Source organism: Scyliorhinus canicula, chromosome 4, assembly GCF_902713615.1.
Source record: "Scyliorhinus canicula chromosome 4, sScyCan1.1, whole genome shotgun sequence".
Taxonomy (NCBI): Eukaryota; Metazoa; Chordata; class Chondrichthyes; order Carcharhiniformes; family Scyliorhinidae; genus Scyliorhinus; species Scyliorhinus canicula.
In genome coordinates, this window is record NC_052149.1 from 188441144 (window position 1) to 188460783 (window position 19640).

Genomic DNA, 19640 nt, shown 5'->3' on the forward strand with positions numbered 1-19640 from the left:
AATAAATTTGTCACCGGATAAGTAATCCAGAAACCCAAGATGGGGACCTGGATTCAATCCCACCGCAACAGATGGTGAAATCTGAATTCAATAAAAATCTGGAATTAAAAAATCCATCGATGATCATGAAACCATTGCCGATTGTCAGAAAAGCTGATCTGGTTCACTAATGTTCTTCAGGAGGGAAATCTGCTGTTCTTACCTGGACTGGCCGACATGTGACTCTAGACCAACAGCAATGTGGTTGACTCTTAAATGCCCACTGAAAATGGCCTGTGATTGGTATAGGGTAAATTTACATAATGAAGAAACACTGGGACAAATTTTGTTAAAGTACTTCTTGTTGGCAGCATTAAGATGGCTTCAATAGCCACAATAATGACATAATCAAAACCATCTTAATGGCTTGTGGAAGACAGCAAGTGCTAATATTACGATAAAATGTGTATAATCCCAAGACTTTAAATAATGGAGAATAGGACACCACTTTATATTATGATGTTTATTTTCATTTCAGCAGATTCTTCTCAATATGCAAAACAAATAATGAGACTGTTTCAGAGCAAGACATTTCATGTATTCACAAATGCACATTTATATAATTTTACATTCCAATGTGAAGGCAGATGCCAGAATGAGGAAAACAGTGGTAGTATATTATAAACCTGTCTCAATATCAGTTTACCAATTGTACATACTTTAGAAAACCAGATACACAGTAAACACAGGTTTGTTTTCCAAACAACACAGGCTGCCAAAACTTCAGTGTTAAAGTAACTCACATAAAATGAAGTGGGCTGTTTACATTTACCAATTTTTTTTTTAAATGTTGTTTTTTTGATGCAGATAATAACCAAACAAAGAAAATATTGGTAATAAAAGCTTGGCTGGATTTGAAGATCAAGGCAGTTGTGTACTACACAGATCACAGGAACGATGTGCTCTTGGAAGCAAAATGATAATTTGTACAGCTAAATTGTACCATTTCAGTTGCTTTTATATTAACTTATGTTTTAGTTGGATTCTAGAAGATTGTTAGCCAAGAGTCACTTCCTACCAGTTACACAACTAGATCCAACTCCTATCTCCCGGCAGCAGAAGCATAAACTACAAAGAAAACCGGGTCTACAAGTGTGTCACTGGAGAAGGGTGACGGCTTTGGGTTAATGCCGGGAGCTGGCTCATGGACACCAGTCTCGAAGAATCCAACCTAACGGGCACCAATACAAAAGTGGCTTCTGTTTAATTTTGAAACCCAATTCCCAGTAGCGTAAACAAGTTATTGTCCTTTTCTGGCCATTAGCATTTCTCTGATGTTGTCTTCTGCATCTTTCACACTGCGTTCCAAATAGGATTTTCGTTGCTGTCAATAAAATAAAGAGACAATGCATACACAGTTAGTTTGATTAGCTTGCTTTTCATGTTTTTTTAAAGAAACCACAACAATTGCCAAATCTTTTGGCAATTGAATTATCTGATAAACAACAACAAGCTCTTGGTCCATACTTGAGCTTACTGGATAAAACCAGTTGTCATTTGACACATCTGACAGACACGTATTTAATTAACTGCTGAAGCCCAAATAGAGCCAGCTCAAATATTAATAGTTCTGCAACCACAGGATATGTAGCAAATTACTTTGTCAGAGAGGTATGTTTCTTTTTTTAAATGTTAGCATCAGACTTCATTCTACCCATGCAAACAAATTGAATTTTTGTCACCGGACATTGACTGAATAATTTACCTATGGTACATAACTTTCTGATCATGATTAATATATAAGCGCCATAACAGAAAATCACAAAACATGTTTTGGGTTTTCCTTTGATTTTCCAAAAATGGCAGCCAGAATATACAATATTATCAATATTCTATTGTGTAATGTTATATTTTTCTATCTAAGTGTATGCTTATTGCTTTATCTTGTTAATCCATGTGACACTTTTCATGCTATCTAAACAACCATGTTGTTTTTCAGTCTCCATCAGCTCAATTTTGATGTTATGCTGGCCACCCAATTCCTGTTTTGTTCACCCAGCAGTTCACTAGTGCTGGAAAGTTCCTAAATCCGATATTCCAGAAATAGATTTATTATTAACCAGAGAAAACTACCCACCCACATGGCTCTCCTGACACTGCACAGATTTGAACATCTTCATGGGCACTGGAGAAGCAGTTGCTCCAAATGCCTTCATGGGACAGTGTAGATCATTATCTCAGTTAATGAAGAACTGAACCTCAAGCTAATGGCGTATAGCACAGTAGACTGGTTTGCTAATATAGCTTATTTTTAAAAAATTTGTTCATGGTAGCACAATGGTTCATGGGACGTGGGCTTCGCAGGCTGCTAAATGGCCATTTACTGCCCATCCCTAATTGCCCTTGAGAGGGAAGTTAAGAGTCAACCACATTGCTGTAGGTCTGGAGTCATATGTCGGCCAGATTTCTTTCACTAAAGGACATTAGTGAAGCAGATGGGTTTTTACAACAATTGACAAGGGTTTCATGATTCCAGATTTTAATTGAATTCAAACTTCACCATCTGCAGTGGCGGGATTTGAACCTGCGTCCCCAGAGCATTACTATGGATCACTGGTTAAATATCCAGTGTCAATACCACTACGCTACCGCCTGCCCAGCTAACTTCACAAAAGTTTGAATAATGGATTCAACCAAAGGCATTGCCAATAATGCAGTAGGACATAATTGCCATTACTTTGATTTTTTTTTGCTAAAGAACACAGTACCCACTGCTCACCCCAGTCCAACACCACATGTCCACATCATGGCTTCCTAAAGAGGTGTAGTTAATTTTATAATTTTAACTCCATATCATTTTATAGTGGATCTGAATCAATTTCTAAACCAAGTACAAAAGTTCAAAGCACAAAAGGTGGTAAAATATTTCCAGATAACTTACTGCCATGGGATTTACTCACTCAGAACATTAGGAACAGTAGCACAATGGTTATGTAACTGGGCTGGTAATTCAAATGCCTGAAATAATTATTCAGAGATACAGTTCAAATCCCATCACAACAGCTAAAAGGTAGATATTCAATTAAATAAATATTTAAAGAATCTTTGCGTAGCAACAGTGGTCAAGTGACATAAACACAGAAAAGTCAGAAGAGCTGATTGTGTGTCAGAGAGTGAAGACGTGGATTTTCAGCTCTCTGCAAAGAAAATATTACAAGGAAATTGGGACAGTAGTTGAATGAATAATCTGTTACAGAACTCTGTGATCAGTTTAGCAAAGGTGCTACTGGCAGACTGAGTTTATTTGGGTGTCTTGGGGAGAAATACAGATTGGGTAAAAAGCATCAACTGAATACTCAGAAATTCACTGGGAAAAAAACATTTGCAGTAGAGAGAAGCCTTTTATGTATCAAGCACCAGCTCTTCACTGGTTTATGTGTCTGTAAAGGCATTGATGCGGAAGTGGAATTTGAAGTATTGTCTTGTGTTTGTATTGTGATCTTTCCAACCCTTTTCCTCTGGTATAATATAGTTCATCTTTATTTTTTGAAGAAATATTTTATTTTGTGTGTTAAACGTTCTCCAGCAGATCCCTGAGTTAGTTCAATAACCTTCCTCCATGGTTTCTAAAAACGAAAGCTAAGATCTATCAAGCCAGGTTACCCTCTGGGATCTGACTTGTCCAGTATCAGCTGGGATTGTAACACTTCTTAATAGCACAGTGGATGTACCTACACCACACAGACTATAGCGGTGCAAGAAGGTAGCTCACCACCATCTTCTCAAGGTCAATTAGGGATGGGCAACAAATGCTGACATAGCCAGTGACACCAACATCCTTTATAAAATTAAAGAAATACTCCCACACAATTTACTCCAGGTATCACACATGAATGTATAATCCTGATTAAATTATGAAAAATAATCACGAGCGCTCAGTTTTGTACTGCACAGTACACATCATCAGGCCAACAATTATTTTTAATATAATTTCCATATAGATTCAACTAAAATATGAGTGATTGAATTGACTGGCATTTTAAGAAGGTGTTTACTGTTTGTAAACAATCATTTACAGGAAAGTCTTAAGATACTAAGATCAAATTTGATTGAGAGAGGAGGAAGTTGCTTTTATGCACGATCACTATTCCATAAACTACACACAGGAAAGTCTGCAATGCGTTGAAGAGCATTGAAGTGTTGAAGAGCACTATCAGTTAGTCAACCATTCAGTAATTCATCAGAATTCAATTCCACATAGAAATGTATAAGTATTTGCAGTTACACCAATTTACAAAGCATTCTGTAATTAAAACAAATTAACACTGCTACTCTATTGTACATTTCCACACTTCCATCCATCAGAAGGTATGTGAAGTAATGTTGGATTTATTAGGCAGAAAATAAATGGAGTAGGATTTGTCATCTTAAACAACAGCTTTATCCTGGAGATAAGGGTTCCAAATTTCTATGCCTCTCCAAGGAGATTATGTGGCTGGTGGACAGAAAGGAGGGCATACAAAGGCAATGGTATGTAGACAAGACAGAGTTGCTGCACCAGCCAATCCTTTTATATTATTAATTTTATTATGTTTGTAATTCAGCTGCTATTTATTTTAAAGTGAACTATAAATACATTGAAATGTACGTATCTACATTTCCTGTAATTTTCAGCTGTGTATATAAACTTACTGCTAATAATATGTCTTGCTGTGCCCATGCAGACACACAATTGGCTCCGACACAATCCCACTCAGCTAATTAATTCAGTTTCCTGCCTGGGAGGCACTCTCCAGGTTCTGTAGCACCATTAACTCAACAGAAAGACATTCAGCAAGGAGAGACTGGTGAGATACATGTTTGGCAGACAGATTCCAGAAAAGCTCAAAGAAAGACTGACTAAGACAGGGATTAAAGAAAGAGAATTTCAATGCAAAAACATTATCAACATTAATTAAAGCATAATGAGTACAATCTGGCTATGCCAAAAATGAAAGATAGAAAATATTATTCAAAGATTTAAATAAATAGTATTGTTCTGCCGTACAAATTTGTCAATTTTTTTCCCATGCAGAATTCAACAGTATCATAGAATTATCCACCACAAAATAAGGTAATTTGTTCGATCAAGCCTCTGCAAGATCTCTGAAAGAGTTATTAATTAGTTCCACTCCAATGCTGTTTCTTCATGGATTTGCAATTTTTCCTTACTTGAGAGAGTGAATTCTTTTTAAAATTAATTCCTGGTGTGGGTGTCGCTCGTTAGGCTAGCATTTATGGGCCATCCCTAGTTGTCCTTCAGAAGGTAGTGGTGAGTTGCCTTCTTGAACCGCTGCAGTCCCTGAGATGTAGGTACACCCACAGTGCTGTTAGGGAGGGAGTTCCAGGATTTTGACCCAACGACAGCGAAGGAACGGCGATATATTTCCAAGTTGTGGTGATGAGCGACTTGGAGGCAAATCTTCAGGTGGTGGGGTTCCCAGGTATCTGTTGCTCGTGTCATTTTAGGTGGTCATGGGTTTGGAAGGTGCTGCCAAAGGAACCTTGGCAAGTTTGTGCGATGCATCTTGTAGATGGTGCACACGGCTGCCACTGTTCATCAGTGGTGGAGGCATTGAATGTTTCTGGAAGGGGTAGCAATCAAGTGGACTGGTTTGTCCTGGATGGTGTTGAGCTTCTTGAGTGTTGTTGGAGCTGCATTCATCCAGGCAAGTTGAGAATATCCCATTACACTGCTGACTTGTGCCTTGTAGATGGTGGACAGCCTTTGGGGGGGGGGGGGGGGGGGGGGGCTCAGGATGTGAGTTACTAGCTGTAGGATTCCTGGCCTTTGACCTGTTATGAATCACAATGTTAATATGGCTAGTCCAGTTCAGTTTCTGATCAATGGAAACCCCCAGGATGTGGATTATGGGGGATTCAGCGATGGAAAAGCCATTGAATGTCATGAGGCGATGGTTAGATCCGCTCTTGTAGGAGATGGTCATTGCCTGGCACTTGTGTAACACAAATGTAACTTGCCACTTGACAGCCCAAGCCTGGATATTGTCCAGGTCTTGCTGCACTTGGACATGGACTGATTCATTATCTGAGGGGCCGCAAATGGTGCTGAACATTGTGCAGTCATCTGCAAACATCCCCACATCTGACCTTATAGTGGAAGGAAGGTCATTGATGAAGCAGCTGAAGATGGTTGGGCCTAGGACACTACCCTGAGGAACTCCTGCAGTGATGGTTCTAGAGCTGTGATGATTGACCTCCATCCATCACAACCATCTTCCTTTGTGCCAGGTATGACTCCAACCAGTGGAATTTCCCTCCTGATTCCCATTGATTCTAGTTTTTCTCAGGTTTCTGAATGCCATACTTTGTCAAAATTCTCTTTTTTAAGTTAATACTGAATTCACTTTCAATGCATTTCAGGTAGCGCATTCCAGATCATCATAACTCACTGAGTAAACAAAACATTCAATCTCCCATGACATTTTTTACATTACTTTTGTTTCAGGCTGCAGATTCATAGAATCCCTACAGTGCAGAAGGAGGACATTCGGCTCATCGAGCCTGCATCGACCCTCTGAAATAGCACCCTTCCTAGGCCCACTCCTCTGCCCTAACCCCGTAACCACGCCTAACCGTTGGACATTTAGGGGCAATTGAGCATGGCCAATCCACCTAACTTGCACATCTTTGGACCGTGGGAGGAAACCAGAGCACTCGGAGGAAATCCACACCGGATAAGGCAGAATGTGCAAACTCCACGCAGTCACCCAAGGTCAAAATTGAACCCGGGTCCCTGGCTCTGTGAGACAGCAGTGCTAACCACTGTGCTGTCCCATGTAATACATAATTTCCCTACCTGCTGTAACACTCCTGTTATTATGAATCAGAGCATCATAAAAGGTAGAAGAAACACCACACAAGAGTGCATATGAAGGGTGGAATTGTAAAAAACTTATTCTTGATCTTTCTCCTTCAAATAACCCATGTAAAGCTCTTTCATCATGGAACGTCCCAACTTATTTAACCTCAAAAAATATAACCATTAATAACATTTCCAAATTTGAAATTTCTCCCTAACTGGTTAAGATGAACAAGCATGTGGGACATCATTATGCATATATTAGTTAATCCTCATCACCTGCATTTCACAGATGGTGTCATTCCAATAGGACTGGAATCATTGTACTACCCAGAGTATTTGATCTTTACAAACTTCAATCCTGTACTTAACCAGGTATTCATGCAGCTTTTTCAAACATAAACGCAATGTTTCTAACCACTTTTGATGAATCCATTCTCCATGCATATGTAAAACAATAAAAATATTCGTCTGATCTGATAGTTGATGTTAATTTTACACTTTATACAATACAAGGGTAGGCAGGAATATAAGCTGAGAGGAGGACACAAAGAGGTTGAAAAGGTACAGACAGGTTAAATGAGTGGATAATAAGGTGTCAGATGGAGTATAATGTGGGGAAGTATGAAATTTTCCAACTTTGCTAGAATGAAATAGCCAATTTATTTTTTAAAGGCATGAAATTTATATTGTTTTTTAAAAAAAATAGTTTTTAATCAAAATTTTCATAAAATATCAACAAAAAGTAACTTTATTTTTACAAACAGAAAAAAGAAAAAACAGTACCCCCCCCCCCCCCGCATACACAAAGGAAGAGGTAAATTAACACCCGCCATTCGCGCAAAACACGCGCCCTCCCCTTCGACAAACCCCCACCCATGTATACGTAGAGAAAGAAATAAATCAACACCCGCCATTAGCATAGAGCAACTATGCCCGTCCCTCCGGTCCAAAACAACGCAACAATCCCCCCCCCCGGGCTGCTGCTGCTGCTGCTGCTGGCCTTTTCCTATCATTCTGCCAGGAGATCTAGGAATGGTTGCTATCTCCTGACAAACCCCTGCACTGACCCCCTTAGGGCAAATTTCACCCCCTCCAATTTAATAAACCCCGCTATATCGTTGACCCAGGCCTCCACGCTTGGGGGCCTCGCATCCTTCCACTGAAGAAGAATCCTCCGCCGGGCTACTAGGGACGCAAAGGCCAGAACACCGGCCTCTTTCGCCTCCTGCACTCCCGGCTCCACTGCAACCCCAAAGATTGTGAGCCCCCAGCCCGGATTGACCCTGGATCCTACCACCCTCGACACCGTCCTCGCTACGCCCTTCAAAAATTCCCCCAGCGCTGGGCATGCCCAAAATATATGGGCATGGTTTGCTGGGCTCCCTGAGCACCTGTCCTCACTCCCGAAGAACTGACTCATCCTTGTCCCCGTCATGTGAGCCCTATGCAGCACCTTAAACTGTATGAGGCCAAGCCTCGCACAAGAAGAGGAGTTCACCCTCCCCAGGGCGTCCGCCCACGCCCCCTCCTCCATCTCCTCACCCAGCTCCTCCTCCCATTTACCCTTCAGCTCCTCGACCGAGGCCTCATCCATCTCCTGCATCACCTAGTACTCTGCCGAGATCATCCCCTCACCAACCCACACCCCCGAGAGCACCCTGTCCTGGATCCCACGCAGCGGCAGCAGAGGAAACTCTGCCACCTGCCGCCTGTCAAACGCCCTTACCTGCATGTACCTGAAGGCGCTCCCCGGGGGAGCCTGAACTTCCCCTCCAGCGCACCCAGGCTCGCAAACTTCCCATCTACAAACAGCTCCCTCAACCTCCTGATACCTGCCCTGTGCCAACTCAGGAACCCGCCATCAATTCTCCCTGGGACAAACCGGTGGTTGCCCCGTATCGGGGTCCCCATTGAGGCCCCCACCTCCCCCCTGTGCCATCTCCATTGCCGCCAAATTTTGAGGGTAGCCACCACCATCGGGCTCATGGTATACCTCGTTGGAGGGAGATGCAGCAGCGCCGTTACCAGCGCCTCTAGGCTCGTGCCCACACAGGACGCCATCTCCATTCTCTTCCATGCTGCCCCCTCCCCCTCCATCACCCATTTACGCACCATCGCTGCATTGGCAGCCCAGTAGTACCCACAGAGGTTGGGCACCGCCAGGCCCCCCCTGTCCCTGCCCCGCTCCAAGAACACCCTTCTCACCCTCGGGGTCCCGTGTGCCCACACAAACCCCGTAATGCTCTTATTAACCCGCCTGAAAAAGGCCTTCGGGATAAGGATGGGGAGGCACTGGAACAGGAACAGAAACCTCGGGAGCACCGTCATTTCGACTGACTGTACCCTACCCGCCAGAGACAGCGGAAACATGTCCCACCTCTTAAATTCCTCCTCCATTTGCTCCACCAACCTCGTGAGATTAAGCTTATGCAAGGCCCCCCAACTCCTGGCCACCTGAACCCCCAAGTACCTGAAGCTCCTCTCCGCCCTTTTCACTGGAAGCCTGCCAATTCCCCCCTCCTGATCCCCTGGGTGTACCACAAACAGCTCGCTCTCCCCAAGTTGAGCTTGTATCCTGAGAAATCCCCAAATTCCTGCAGAATCCCCATCACCTCCGGCATTCCCCCCACCGGGTCCGCCACATACAACAATAGGTCATCCGCATAGAGCGACACTCGGTGCTCCTCCCCACCCCGGACCAGCCCCCTCCAGCGCCATAGCCAGGGGTTCAATTGCCAGCGCAGAGCAGAGGGGACAAGGGACACCCCTGCCTCGTCCCTCGGAATAGCCGAAAAAACTCCGACCTCCTCCTATTCGTGGCCACGCTCGCCATCGTGGCCTCATACAACAGCCTCACCCAACTAACAAACCCCTCTCCAAACCCGAACCTTTCCAACACCTCCCACAAGTATCCCCACTCAACCCTATCAAAGGCCTTCTCCGCGTCCAGCGTCACCACAATCTCCGCCTTCCCTTCTACTGCCGGCATCATTATAACGTTCAAGAGCCTCCTTATGTTGTTGTTCAGCTGCCTCCCCTTCACAAACCCGGTTTGATCTTCGTAGATAACCTGCAGCACACAGTCCTCTATCCTCACGGCCAAGATCTTTGGTAACAGCTTGGCGTCCACATTCAAAAGTGAGATCGACCTGTATGACCCACACTGCAGGGGATCCTTGTCCCGCTTAAGAATCAGGGAGATCAGCGCACGAGACATCATCGGGGGCAAAACCCCCCCTTCCCTTGCCTCGTTAAAAGTCCTAACCAACAGGGGACCCAACAGGTCTGCATACTTCTTGTAAAATTCAGCCGGGAACCCATCCGGACACGGCGCCTTCCCCGACTGCATGCTCCCTATCCCTTTGACCAGCTCCTCCAGCTCAACCGCCGCCCCCAGTCCCTCCATCTGTCCCTCCTCTACCCTCGGGAATCTCAGCCAGTCCAAAAAGCACCCCATCCCCCCCTCCTCCGCCGGGGGTTCGGACCGATACAGTTTCTCATAAAAGTCCCTGAAGACCCCATTAATGTCTACCCCCCTTCGCACCACATTTCCTCCCCGATCCTTAATTCCACCAATCTCCCGAGCCGCATCACGCTTACAGAGCTGGTGTGCCAGCATCCTGCTCGCCTTCTCCCATATTCATACACCGCACCCTGTGCCTTCCTCCACTGAGCCTCCGCCTTTCTGGTGGTCAACAAGTCGAATTCAGCCTGGAGGCTGCGCCGCTCCCTCAGCAATCCCTCCTCCGGGGCCTCCGCATATCTCCTGTCCACCCTCACCATCTCCCCTACCAATCTCTCCCTCTCTCTCTGCTCCCTTCTCTCCCTGTGGGCTCGAATGGAGATCAACTCCCCCCTAACCACCGCCTCCCAGACCGTCCCCATTTGGACCTCCCCATTGTCATTGGCCTCCAGGTACCTCTCAATGCATCCTCGAACCCGTCCCCCCACCTCCTCATCTGCCAGCAGCCCCACCTCCAAGCGCCAAAGCGGGCGCTGGTCTCTCTCCTCTCCCAGCCCGAGGTCCACCCAGTGCGGGGCATGGTCGGAAATGGCTATCGCCGAATACTCAGCATCCTCCACTCTCGCAATCAGCGCCCTACTCATAACGAAGAAGTCGATCCGGGAATAGGCCTCATGCACATGGGAGAAGTATGAAAATTCCCTGGCCCTCGGCCTCGCAAACTTCCATGGATCCACCCCTCCCATCTGGTCCATAAACCCCCTCAACACCTTAGCCGTCGCACGCCTCCTACCCGTCCTGGAACTGGATCGATCCAGTGGCGGATCCAGCACCTTGTTGAAATCTCCCCCCCCCCATTATCAGACCCCCCGCCTCCAAATCTGGAATCCGGCCCAACATGCGCCGCATGAAACCCGCGTCGTCCCAATTCGGGGCGTATACATTAACCAGCACCACCCGCTCAGCCCGTTCTCCACAGCAACATACCCCCATCCTGACCCCCTCTTCGTGCTCCAGCTCTGCCTTGGCCATTCCAGCAGCAACCCGGTACCCCCCCCCCCCCCCCCCCCCCCGACCCACAACGCGGGAAAAGACGGGCACATGACCCAACAGGACCGCGAACCCCACCCAAACTCTCAACCAGTGAACAAAATACAGACCCAAACATGACAAAACACCCAAATAAACAGATAACAGTCCCAAACAAGCAGATAAAAAAAGCAGAACAGCAAAAACAGACCATCCAACAGAACCGATAAAGTGAAAGGATACCCAGGAGGGCAACGCCTCCGGGCTGTATACAGCATTTCCCAGCCCTCACTTCAAGTCCAGCTTCTCTGCCTGAACAAAAGTTCAGGCTTCGTCCGGGGAGTCAAAATATAGCTGGCGATCTTTATATGTGACCCACAGGCATGCCGGCTGTAACAAGCCAAACTTGACCCCCTTCTTGTGAAGCACTGCCTTCGCCCGGTTAAAGCCAGCCCTTCTCTTCGCCACCTCCACACTCCAGTCCTGGTATATCCTGACCTCTGCATTCTCCCACTTGCTACTCCTCTCCTTTTTCGCCCAATGCAGCACACACTCGCGGTCGACGAAGCGGTGAAAACGGACCAGCACCGCCCGAGGCGGCTCGATTGGCCTGGGTTTCCTCAGCAGCACCCGATGGGCACCCTCCAGCTCCAAAGGCCCCTGGAACGACCCCGCGCCCATTAGCGAGTTCAACATCACAGCCACATAGGCCCCCAAATCCGAACCTTCCAGCCCCTCCGGGAGGCCCAGGATCCGCAGGTTCTTCCGACGGGCCCGGTTCTCCATCTCCTCCATCCTCGCTGACTACTTCTTATGGAGCGCCTCGTGCCACTCCACCCTCACTGCCAGGCCCAGGAGTTCGTCTTCGCCCTCCGAGGCCTTTTGCCGAAGCTCTCGGATCTCCGCACCCTGAGCCGTCTGTGTCGCCATAAGCTTGTCCAGGGAGGCCTTAAAAGGCTCCAGAATCTCTGCCTTCAGCTCCATAAAGGAGCGCTGAAGCAGCTCCTGCTGCTCTCGCGCCCACTACTGCCACGCTACTGCTGCTTCCCCGCCCGCCGCCATCTTGCTTCTTCTGCCTCGCACCTTTCTCTGCTCCAAAGCCGATTTTTTGACCGCTTCGCTCCTAGTCCAGGCCATCCACCGGCGGAGAATCGTAGAGAGAGTGTTCCCACACGGGGAAAAGTCCAACCAGCACTGCTACGGGCCCTTAAAAGAGCCCAAAAGACCGAAAAAAGTGGGAGCTACCGAACGTGCGGCTTAGCTCCGCATCACCGCAACCAGAAGTCCCGAAATTCATATTGTTGATGATTAAAGAGAAATGGGTGTATTAGTAAAGGAACACATTAAGTTAGCGTACCATAGAGACACAGCAAGGAGCTGTAAGGCAAGTGGCATGTTGACCTTTTTTGCAAGGGGCCTGGAGCACAAGAATAAAGAAGTATACAGCTTTGGTGAGATCACACCAGGAATACTGTGCGTCATGTTGGTTTCCATATCTAGAGAAGGACATACTTGCATTAGACACAGTACTGTGATGACTCGCAAGATTGGCTCCTGTGATGAAAGGTTTGTTCTATGATCGGAGGTGGAGGCAGAATAAATCAGCAATTGGAAGAAAGGGAGGAATTTGAGAAAATTATAATTCCCAGGGAAGCAGCACTTCGAAAATTGTTGAAACTGCGGGTTGAAATGTCCCTGGGCCCTGGTGGATTTCATCCTAGGTTCTTAAAAGAAATAGCTAGTGAGATAGTTGATGCTATGAAAAATAAATAAAAACCTCGGGAGGATACCCACTCCAACAGTCCGGACTCTGTCTGCCAAGAACTGGGGAAGGCCATTCCACCTCTGCAAGTCAGACCTCACCCCACTCACCAGACCAGCACACTCCAATCCATGGAGCAAGGCCCAATCGTGGGCTACCCAGACTCCCTTTCATTGAAAGCCAGATCCAGCCAGGCTTAAAGGTAACATCTCCAGACAGACTGCCCTCCCCGGGGAAAGCACTCGCTTCCCTCCAAACTTGAACTATACCCAGAGAAGGAGCCAAAACTCCCAAGTCGCTTCGCCATCCCAACCACAGTGAGAACTGGGACCGCAATATAAAGAAGCAGATCACCTGCACACAAGGATACCCCATGCACAGAAAAGGTGGGGGATGTTTGTGACCGTGTTTGAGGAGCTGTTTGTCGCAGGGGGGTGGGGGATGAGAGAGGCAGGGTGAGGGTGAAAAAGGGCAAAAATCTGTACAGACTGTATAGTTGATTGTTGGGAAATATATTTCCCGGGGTGTTTATTTGTTATAACCTGCTTTGATACATGTTTGTAATAAAATAAATTTTTAAAAGGACACCCCATGCACCCTTCCGCCCTGACCCATCCCCCTCTGCCCACCAGGGGATCCCAACGCCATGGCCAGTGGTTCAATCACCAAAGCAAACAGAAGTGGAGACATTGGACATCCCTGCCTCACACCCTTACACAATGGAAAATACCCCAACCTCAATACATTAGTGTGGACATGAGCAGCGGGGGGCTCTATACAGCAAATTAATCCAAGAAATAAAATTTGGCCCAAAACCAAACCTCCCAAAGATATCAAAGAGATCCCCACTCCACCATATCAAATGCTTTTTCGGCATCCGTGGACACAATCGCCTCTGGTTCGGGTGCAAGAGAAGGGGAAAGAACAGTATTTAACTGCGCCGTATATTGGCCGACAACTGCCGACCCTTAACAAAGCCTGCTTGGTCTTCCACGATCACCTCTGGAAGGCAGGGCTCTAACCGCAGTGCAAGCACCTTTGCGAGCAATTTAATGTCTGTATTCAAAAGCCAAATGGGTTGAAACGACCTACATTCTGTAAGGTCCTTGTCTTTCTTCAGGATCAGGATAATACAGATCTGCGCAATGTAGTGGGTAACAAACCCCAGGACAAGGAGTCATTGAACGTGTCCAATATTAATTGGATCAACTGACCCGAAAATGTCTTGTAAAACTCAATGGGGAATCTATCAGGGCCGGGAGCTTTACCCGTCCGCATTAACCCAATACATTTCATAATTTCCTCAGGGCCCAACAGATAGTCCAAATCCCCCCACTTCTCTCTCCATCAATTGAAAGGATAACCATTCCAAAACCTCCTCCATGGCCAAATCCTCCTCCAGGGGCTCCGATCTATAGCTATCCCTATAAAATGTTTCAAAAGCCACATTGACTTTAGACGGGGCAGAAACCAAACTGCCGCCTGGGTCCTTTATCTGTACAATCTCCTGGGAAGCAGCCTGACGCCTCAATTGATGAGCCAAAAGACGACTGGCCTTCTTCCATGTTCGTACAATGCCCCCCTCAAGCATCGCAGCTGGCTCACCGCCTTACCCCTTACCTGTTGACAGCAAATCAAACAGTGTCTGTAGCTTTTTCCTACTTGCAAGTAACTCCAGGGTAGGGTTAAGTGAATACTGATGGTCCAGCATCTGCCGCTCCACCCACACAGACATTTTCACGTTTGCTTTGTAAGAAATTATCCCCCCCCCCCCACCCCCTAGTGACCACCTTAAGGGCCTCCTTCAGCATGAAGGCCACATCAGACTCACTTTTATAAAATTTTATAGGCGCGATTCTCCGCCCCCCACGACGGGTCGGAGAATAGCGGGAGGGCCTTCCAGACATTTTTCCCGACCTCCCGCTATTCTCCCCCCCCCCCCCCCCCCCCCCCCACAGCCGCCCCACGACACGGATCGCTGCTCGCCTTTTTTTAGGGCGAGCAGCGATTCTCCCCTAGCCGATGGGCCGATTTCCCAGGCCTTTAAGGCCGTTTTCACGAACTCCAACACACCTGCTCTCACCGTTCGTGAAAACGGCCGCAAAGTGCCGTTCTGGAGAACCATGCCACCGATTGGCACGGCCGCAGCGGGTCCAAACCGCGCGCACTCTTTGTTCCTCCGCCGCCCCGCTGGATCAGTCCGCGGGGCGGCTGAGGGGCATAACGGCCCGCGCATGCGCGGGTTTCACGCATATGCGTGATGACGTCATCCGCGCATGTGCAGATTGGAGCCGTCCAATCCGCGCATGCGCGGCTGACGTCATCGTTTGCGTCAGCCGCCGTTACCCTTGGCGCGCGGGCTTAGCGAAGTTCGCAAAGCCTGCGATGCCGAGGTTCACGGGGCCCCGCTGCTAGCCCCGACCGGGGAGCAGAATCGGGTACCGGGAGGGGGCACGGAGGCTGCCGTGAAACATGGCCAGTTTCACGGCAGCCTTCACGACTCTCCGCATTTGCGGAGAAACGAGCCCAATATACTTCCCAATGGCGGAGGATATACATTCACAAAACCCAGGGCGCGATTCTCCGCCCCCCACGACGGGTCGGAGAATAGCGGGAGGGCCTTCCCGACATTTTTCCCGACCTCCCGCTATTCTCCCCCCCCCCCCCCCCCCCCACGACGACACGAATCGCTGCTCGCCGTTTTTTTACGGCGAGCAGCGATTCTCCCCTATCCGATGGGCCGATTTCCCAGGCCTTTACGGCCGTTTTCACGAACTCTAACACACCTGCTCTCACAGTTCGTGAAAACGGCCGCAAAGTGCCGTTCTCGAGAACCATGGCACCGATTGGCACGACCGCACCACGGCCGTGCCAAGGGTGGCATGGGCCCGCGATCGGTGCCCACCGATCGCGGGCAGCGGGTCCGAACCCCGTGCACTCTTTGTTCCACCGCCGCCCCACTGGATCAGTCCGAGGGGCGGCTGAGGGGCATAACGGCCCGCGCATGCGCGGGTTTCACGCATATGCGTGATGACGTCATCCGCGCATGTGCGGATTGGAGCCGTCCAATCCGTGCATGCGCGGCTGACGTCATCGTGCGCGTCAGCCGCCGTTACCCTTGGCGCGCGGGCTTAGCGAAGTTCGCTAAGCTGAGGTTCACAGGGCCCCGCTGCTAGCCCCGACCGGGGAGCAGAATCGGGTCCCGGGAGCGGAGGCTGCCGTGAAACACGGCCAGTTTCACGGCAGCCTTCACGACTCTCCGCATTTGCGGAGAATCGCGCCCCCAATGTCTGCTAACAGCACCGTTTCCAATCTCCAAGGCGGGTGTTGGGAGGGATCTGAGTCTAGGGCCAAATCCACAAAATGTAGAGCATGGTCCGAAATCACAATACCACACCTTCTTCACCCGGGGAAGGAACAACCGTCCCATCACAAAAAAGTAAATTCCTGAGCAAACCTGATGGACATGGGGAAAGAGAAAAAAAAATCTTTATCCCTCGTGTGCAAAAAACACCACAGATCTTCACCCCCGCCGCCCATCTGTTCCATAAAAGCCAACAACACCTTTGCCACCTCTGAAGGGGCACTTCCTCTCCAAAAATCCTCAAAAGGTTTTCCGTGGGAGCCCCCCCCCTTCCACATCCCGGCCGGCAGTGGAGTGGACAGAGCCACAACAGCAGCTCCCACCATCCTCTCCACCGAAGAGCCCATAGAAGTCTCAACTTTCGTTGATAAATCTCACTCTACTTGGTCACCTCCCCCACACCAACGATCAGTGAGATTTTAAACAAAAGCAGCCACCATGGGTGCATCATCCCTCTACATACTGCCACCGGATGTCCCAGGTAGATAGATTCTTGTAAGCAAGGGGGTGAAATATTATCAGGGCGTTGGCAGGATTGTGGAGTTGAGGTTATCAGATTAGCCGCGATCTTACTGATGTTGGAGGCTCGAAAGGCTAAGTGGCCTACTCCTGTCCCTAATTCGTATGTTCAAATTGGTCCTTTACTCACTGGGATTTTGAAGACTGAGAGGTGTTCTTATAGAAACATACAAGATTCTGAAGGGACTTGACAGGATACATAGGAACATATAACATAGGACTTGGGAACAAGAGTACACCATTTGGCCCTTCAAGCCTGCTTCGCCATTAAATAAGATCTTTGCTGATCTGGTCATGGTCTTAACTCCACTTTCCTGTCTGCTTTCCATAACCCTCAACACCCTTGTCAATTAAAAATGTAAGAAGTCTTGCAACACCAGGTTAAAGTTCAACAGGTTTGTTTCAAACACGAGCTTTCAGAGCACTGCTCCTTCCTCGGGTGAATGGAGAGGTGAATTAAAAATGTATCTAACTCAGCCCTGAACAAATTCAATGACCTAGTCTCCACAGAATTACATATACTAACAAACCTCAGGGGAAAAAAATTCTCCTAATTTTTGTCCTAAAATGGATACTTCTTATTCTTAAACTGTGTTCCCTAGTTCTAGTCTCTCTCACAAGAGGAAACACCCGCCCAGTATACACCCTATCAAGTCACCTCAGGGTCTTATATGTTTTAATGATCATCTCTCATTCTTCTACAGTCCAGTGGGTATAGGTCCAACCTGTTCAAACCTTTCTTCATGAGGTCAGCCCTTCAACCCAGGAATGAGTCGAGTGAACGCTCTCTGAACGGAGCGGTTTTGGTCTCCTTATTTAAGAAAGGATATAAATGTGATGGGAGGCAGTTCAGAGGTTTACTAGATTGATACCTGGAATGAGCAGGTTGTCTTTTGATGTTGGAAAGTGTGGGTTTGTTTCTACTGGAGTTTGGAAGAGTGAGGGGAGACTTGGTTGAAGTGTATAAGATCCTGAAAGGTACTGACATGGCGGATGCTGAAATGATGTTTCCTCCTGTGGGCGAGTCCAGAACTAGGAGGAAGAGAGTTTGTTGTTCGGCAAAGGAATCAACGGTTATCGGGGGTAGATTGGGAATGTAGAACTCAACACATACAGATCAACCATGATCTTATTGAACGTAGAGCAGGCTTGAGGGGTAAATGGCCTATGTCTGCTCATATGTCATATGCTCGCCTGCTTCTAACACAATCATATCTTTTTTTCAAACAAAGGAGACCAAAACTGTACACAGTGTTCCAGATATAGTCTCATCTAGGTCCTGTAGAGCCACAGTAAAACTTCCCTACTTTTATATTCCATTCCTCTTGCATGATTTGCAAACATTCCATTTGATTTCCTAATCACTTGCTGTACTTGCATACTAATGTTTTGTGATTCATCGACCAGGACAATAGGGCCATTCTATTAGGACCACCGTGTTTGGCAATGTCTCACCAATTAAAAAATATACAGCTTTTACATTCTTCCTGCCAAAGTGGACACGTTCACCATTTTCCTACATTGTACTCCAACTGCCAATCTTTTTGCTCAATTACTTAACCTATGTATATGCCTTTAGAGACTGTCTACAACTTACTTTCCTACCTACCTTATTGCCAGTGGCAAATTTAGCATTGATCCCTGTGGCACTTATAGGATCATGGAATTTACAGTGCAGAAGGAGGCCACTCGGCCCATCGAGTCTGCACCGGCCCTTGGAAAGAGCACACTACCTAAACCCACCCTATCCCCATAACCTCACCCAACCCAACCTTTTTGGACACTAAGGGTAATTTAGCATGGCCAATCCACCTAGCCTGCACATCTTTGGACTGCGGGAGGAAACCGGAGCACCCTGAGGAAACCCATGCAGACAAGGGGAGAAAGAGCAAACTCCGCAGACAGTGACCCAAGCCAGGAATCAAACCTGGGACCCTGGAGCTGTGAAGCAACTGTGCGAACCACTGTGCTACCTTGCCTCCTGGTTACTCCACTCCACTGGTTACAACTTGCCAACATGAAAAAGACCCCTTTATCCCTACTCTCTACTTCCGGTTAACCTCCACCTAGGCTAATGTGTTACCCCACACCATGTTCTCTTTACTTGTGTAGTAACCTTTGATGCTACATCTTATCAAATGTTTTTTTGGAAACCCAAGTACACCATATCTACAGGTTCCCTTATACCCACCTTGCCTGAAATTTTCCATAAAACGCAAATAAATTAGTTTCTCCTTCACAAAGCGATGTTGACTCTGCCTGATCACATAATGATATTCTTAATAATGGATTCTAGTAATTTCCCTGTAATAGGTGTTAGGCTAACCAACCATTAGCTTCCTGCTTTCTAACTCCCTCCGTTCTTGCCATTTTTCAATCCACTGATCCTCCCGAATCTAAGGAATTTGTGAATATTAGATAGAAACATAGAAAATAGCAGGAGGAGGCCATTTGACCCTCTGCCATTCATTATGATCATGGCTGATCATCAAGTTCAATACCCTGATCCTGCCTTCCCCCATATCCCTTGATCGCTTTGGCCCCAAGAGCTATATCTAATTCCTTTTGGAAATTACACAACGTTTTGATCCCAACTACTTTCTGTGGTAGCAAATTCCACAGATTCACCACTCTCTGGGTGAAGAAATTTCTCCTCACC

General features: G+C 47.4%; 1 protein-coding gene across 1 annotated transcript in view; it reads right to left on the reverse strand.

The window, feature by feature from the left end:
- Positions 1-487: 487 nt before the first annotated feature.
- The window catches only part of pfdn1 (prefoldin subunit 1), a 126957-nt gene continuing 107804 nt past the window's right edge, over positions 488-19640 (reverse strand). Inside the window, exon 4 of the mRNA XM_038795705.1 lies at positions 488-1363. Coding sequence (XP_038651633.1) covers positions 1280-1363 — 84 coding nt within the window. The 3' untranslated portion in view covers positions 488-1279. The remainder of the gene's footprint in view (positions 1364-19640) is intronic.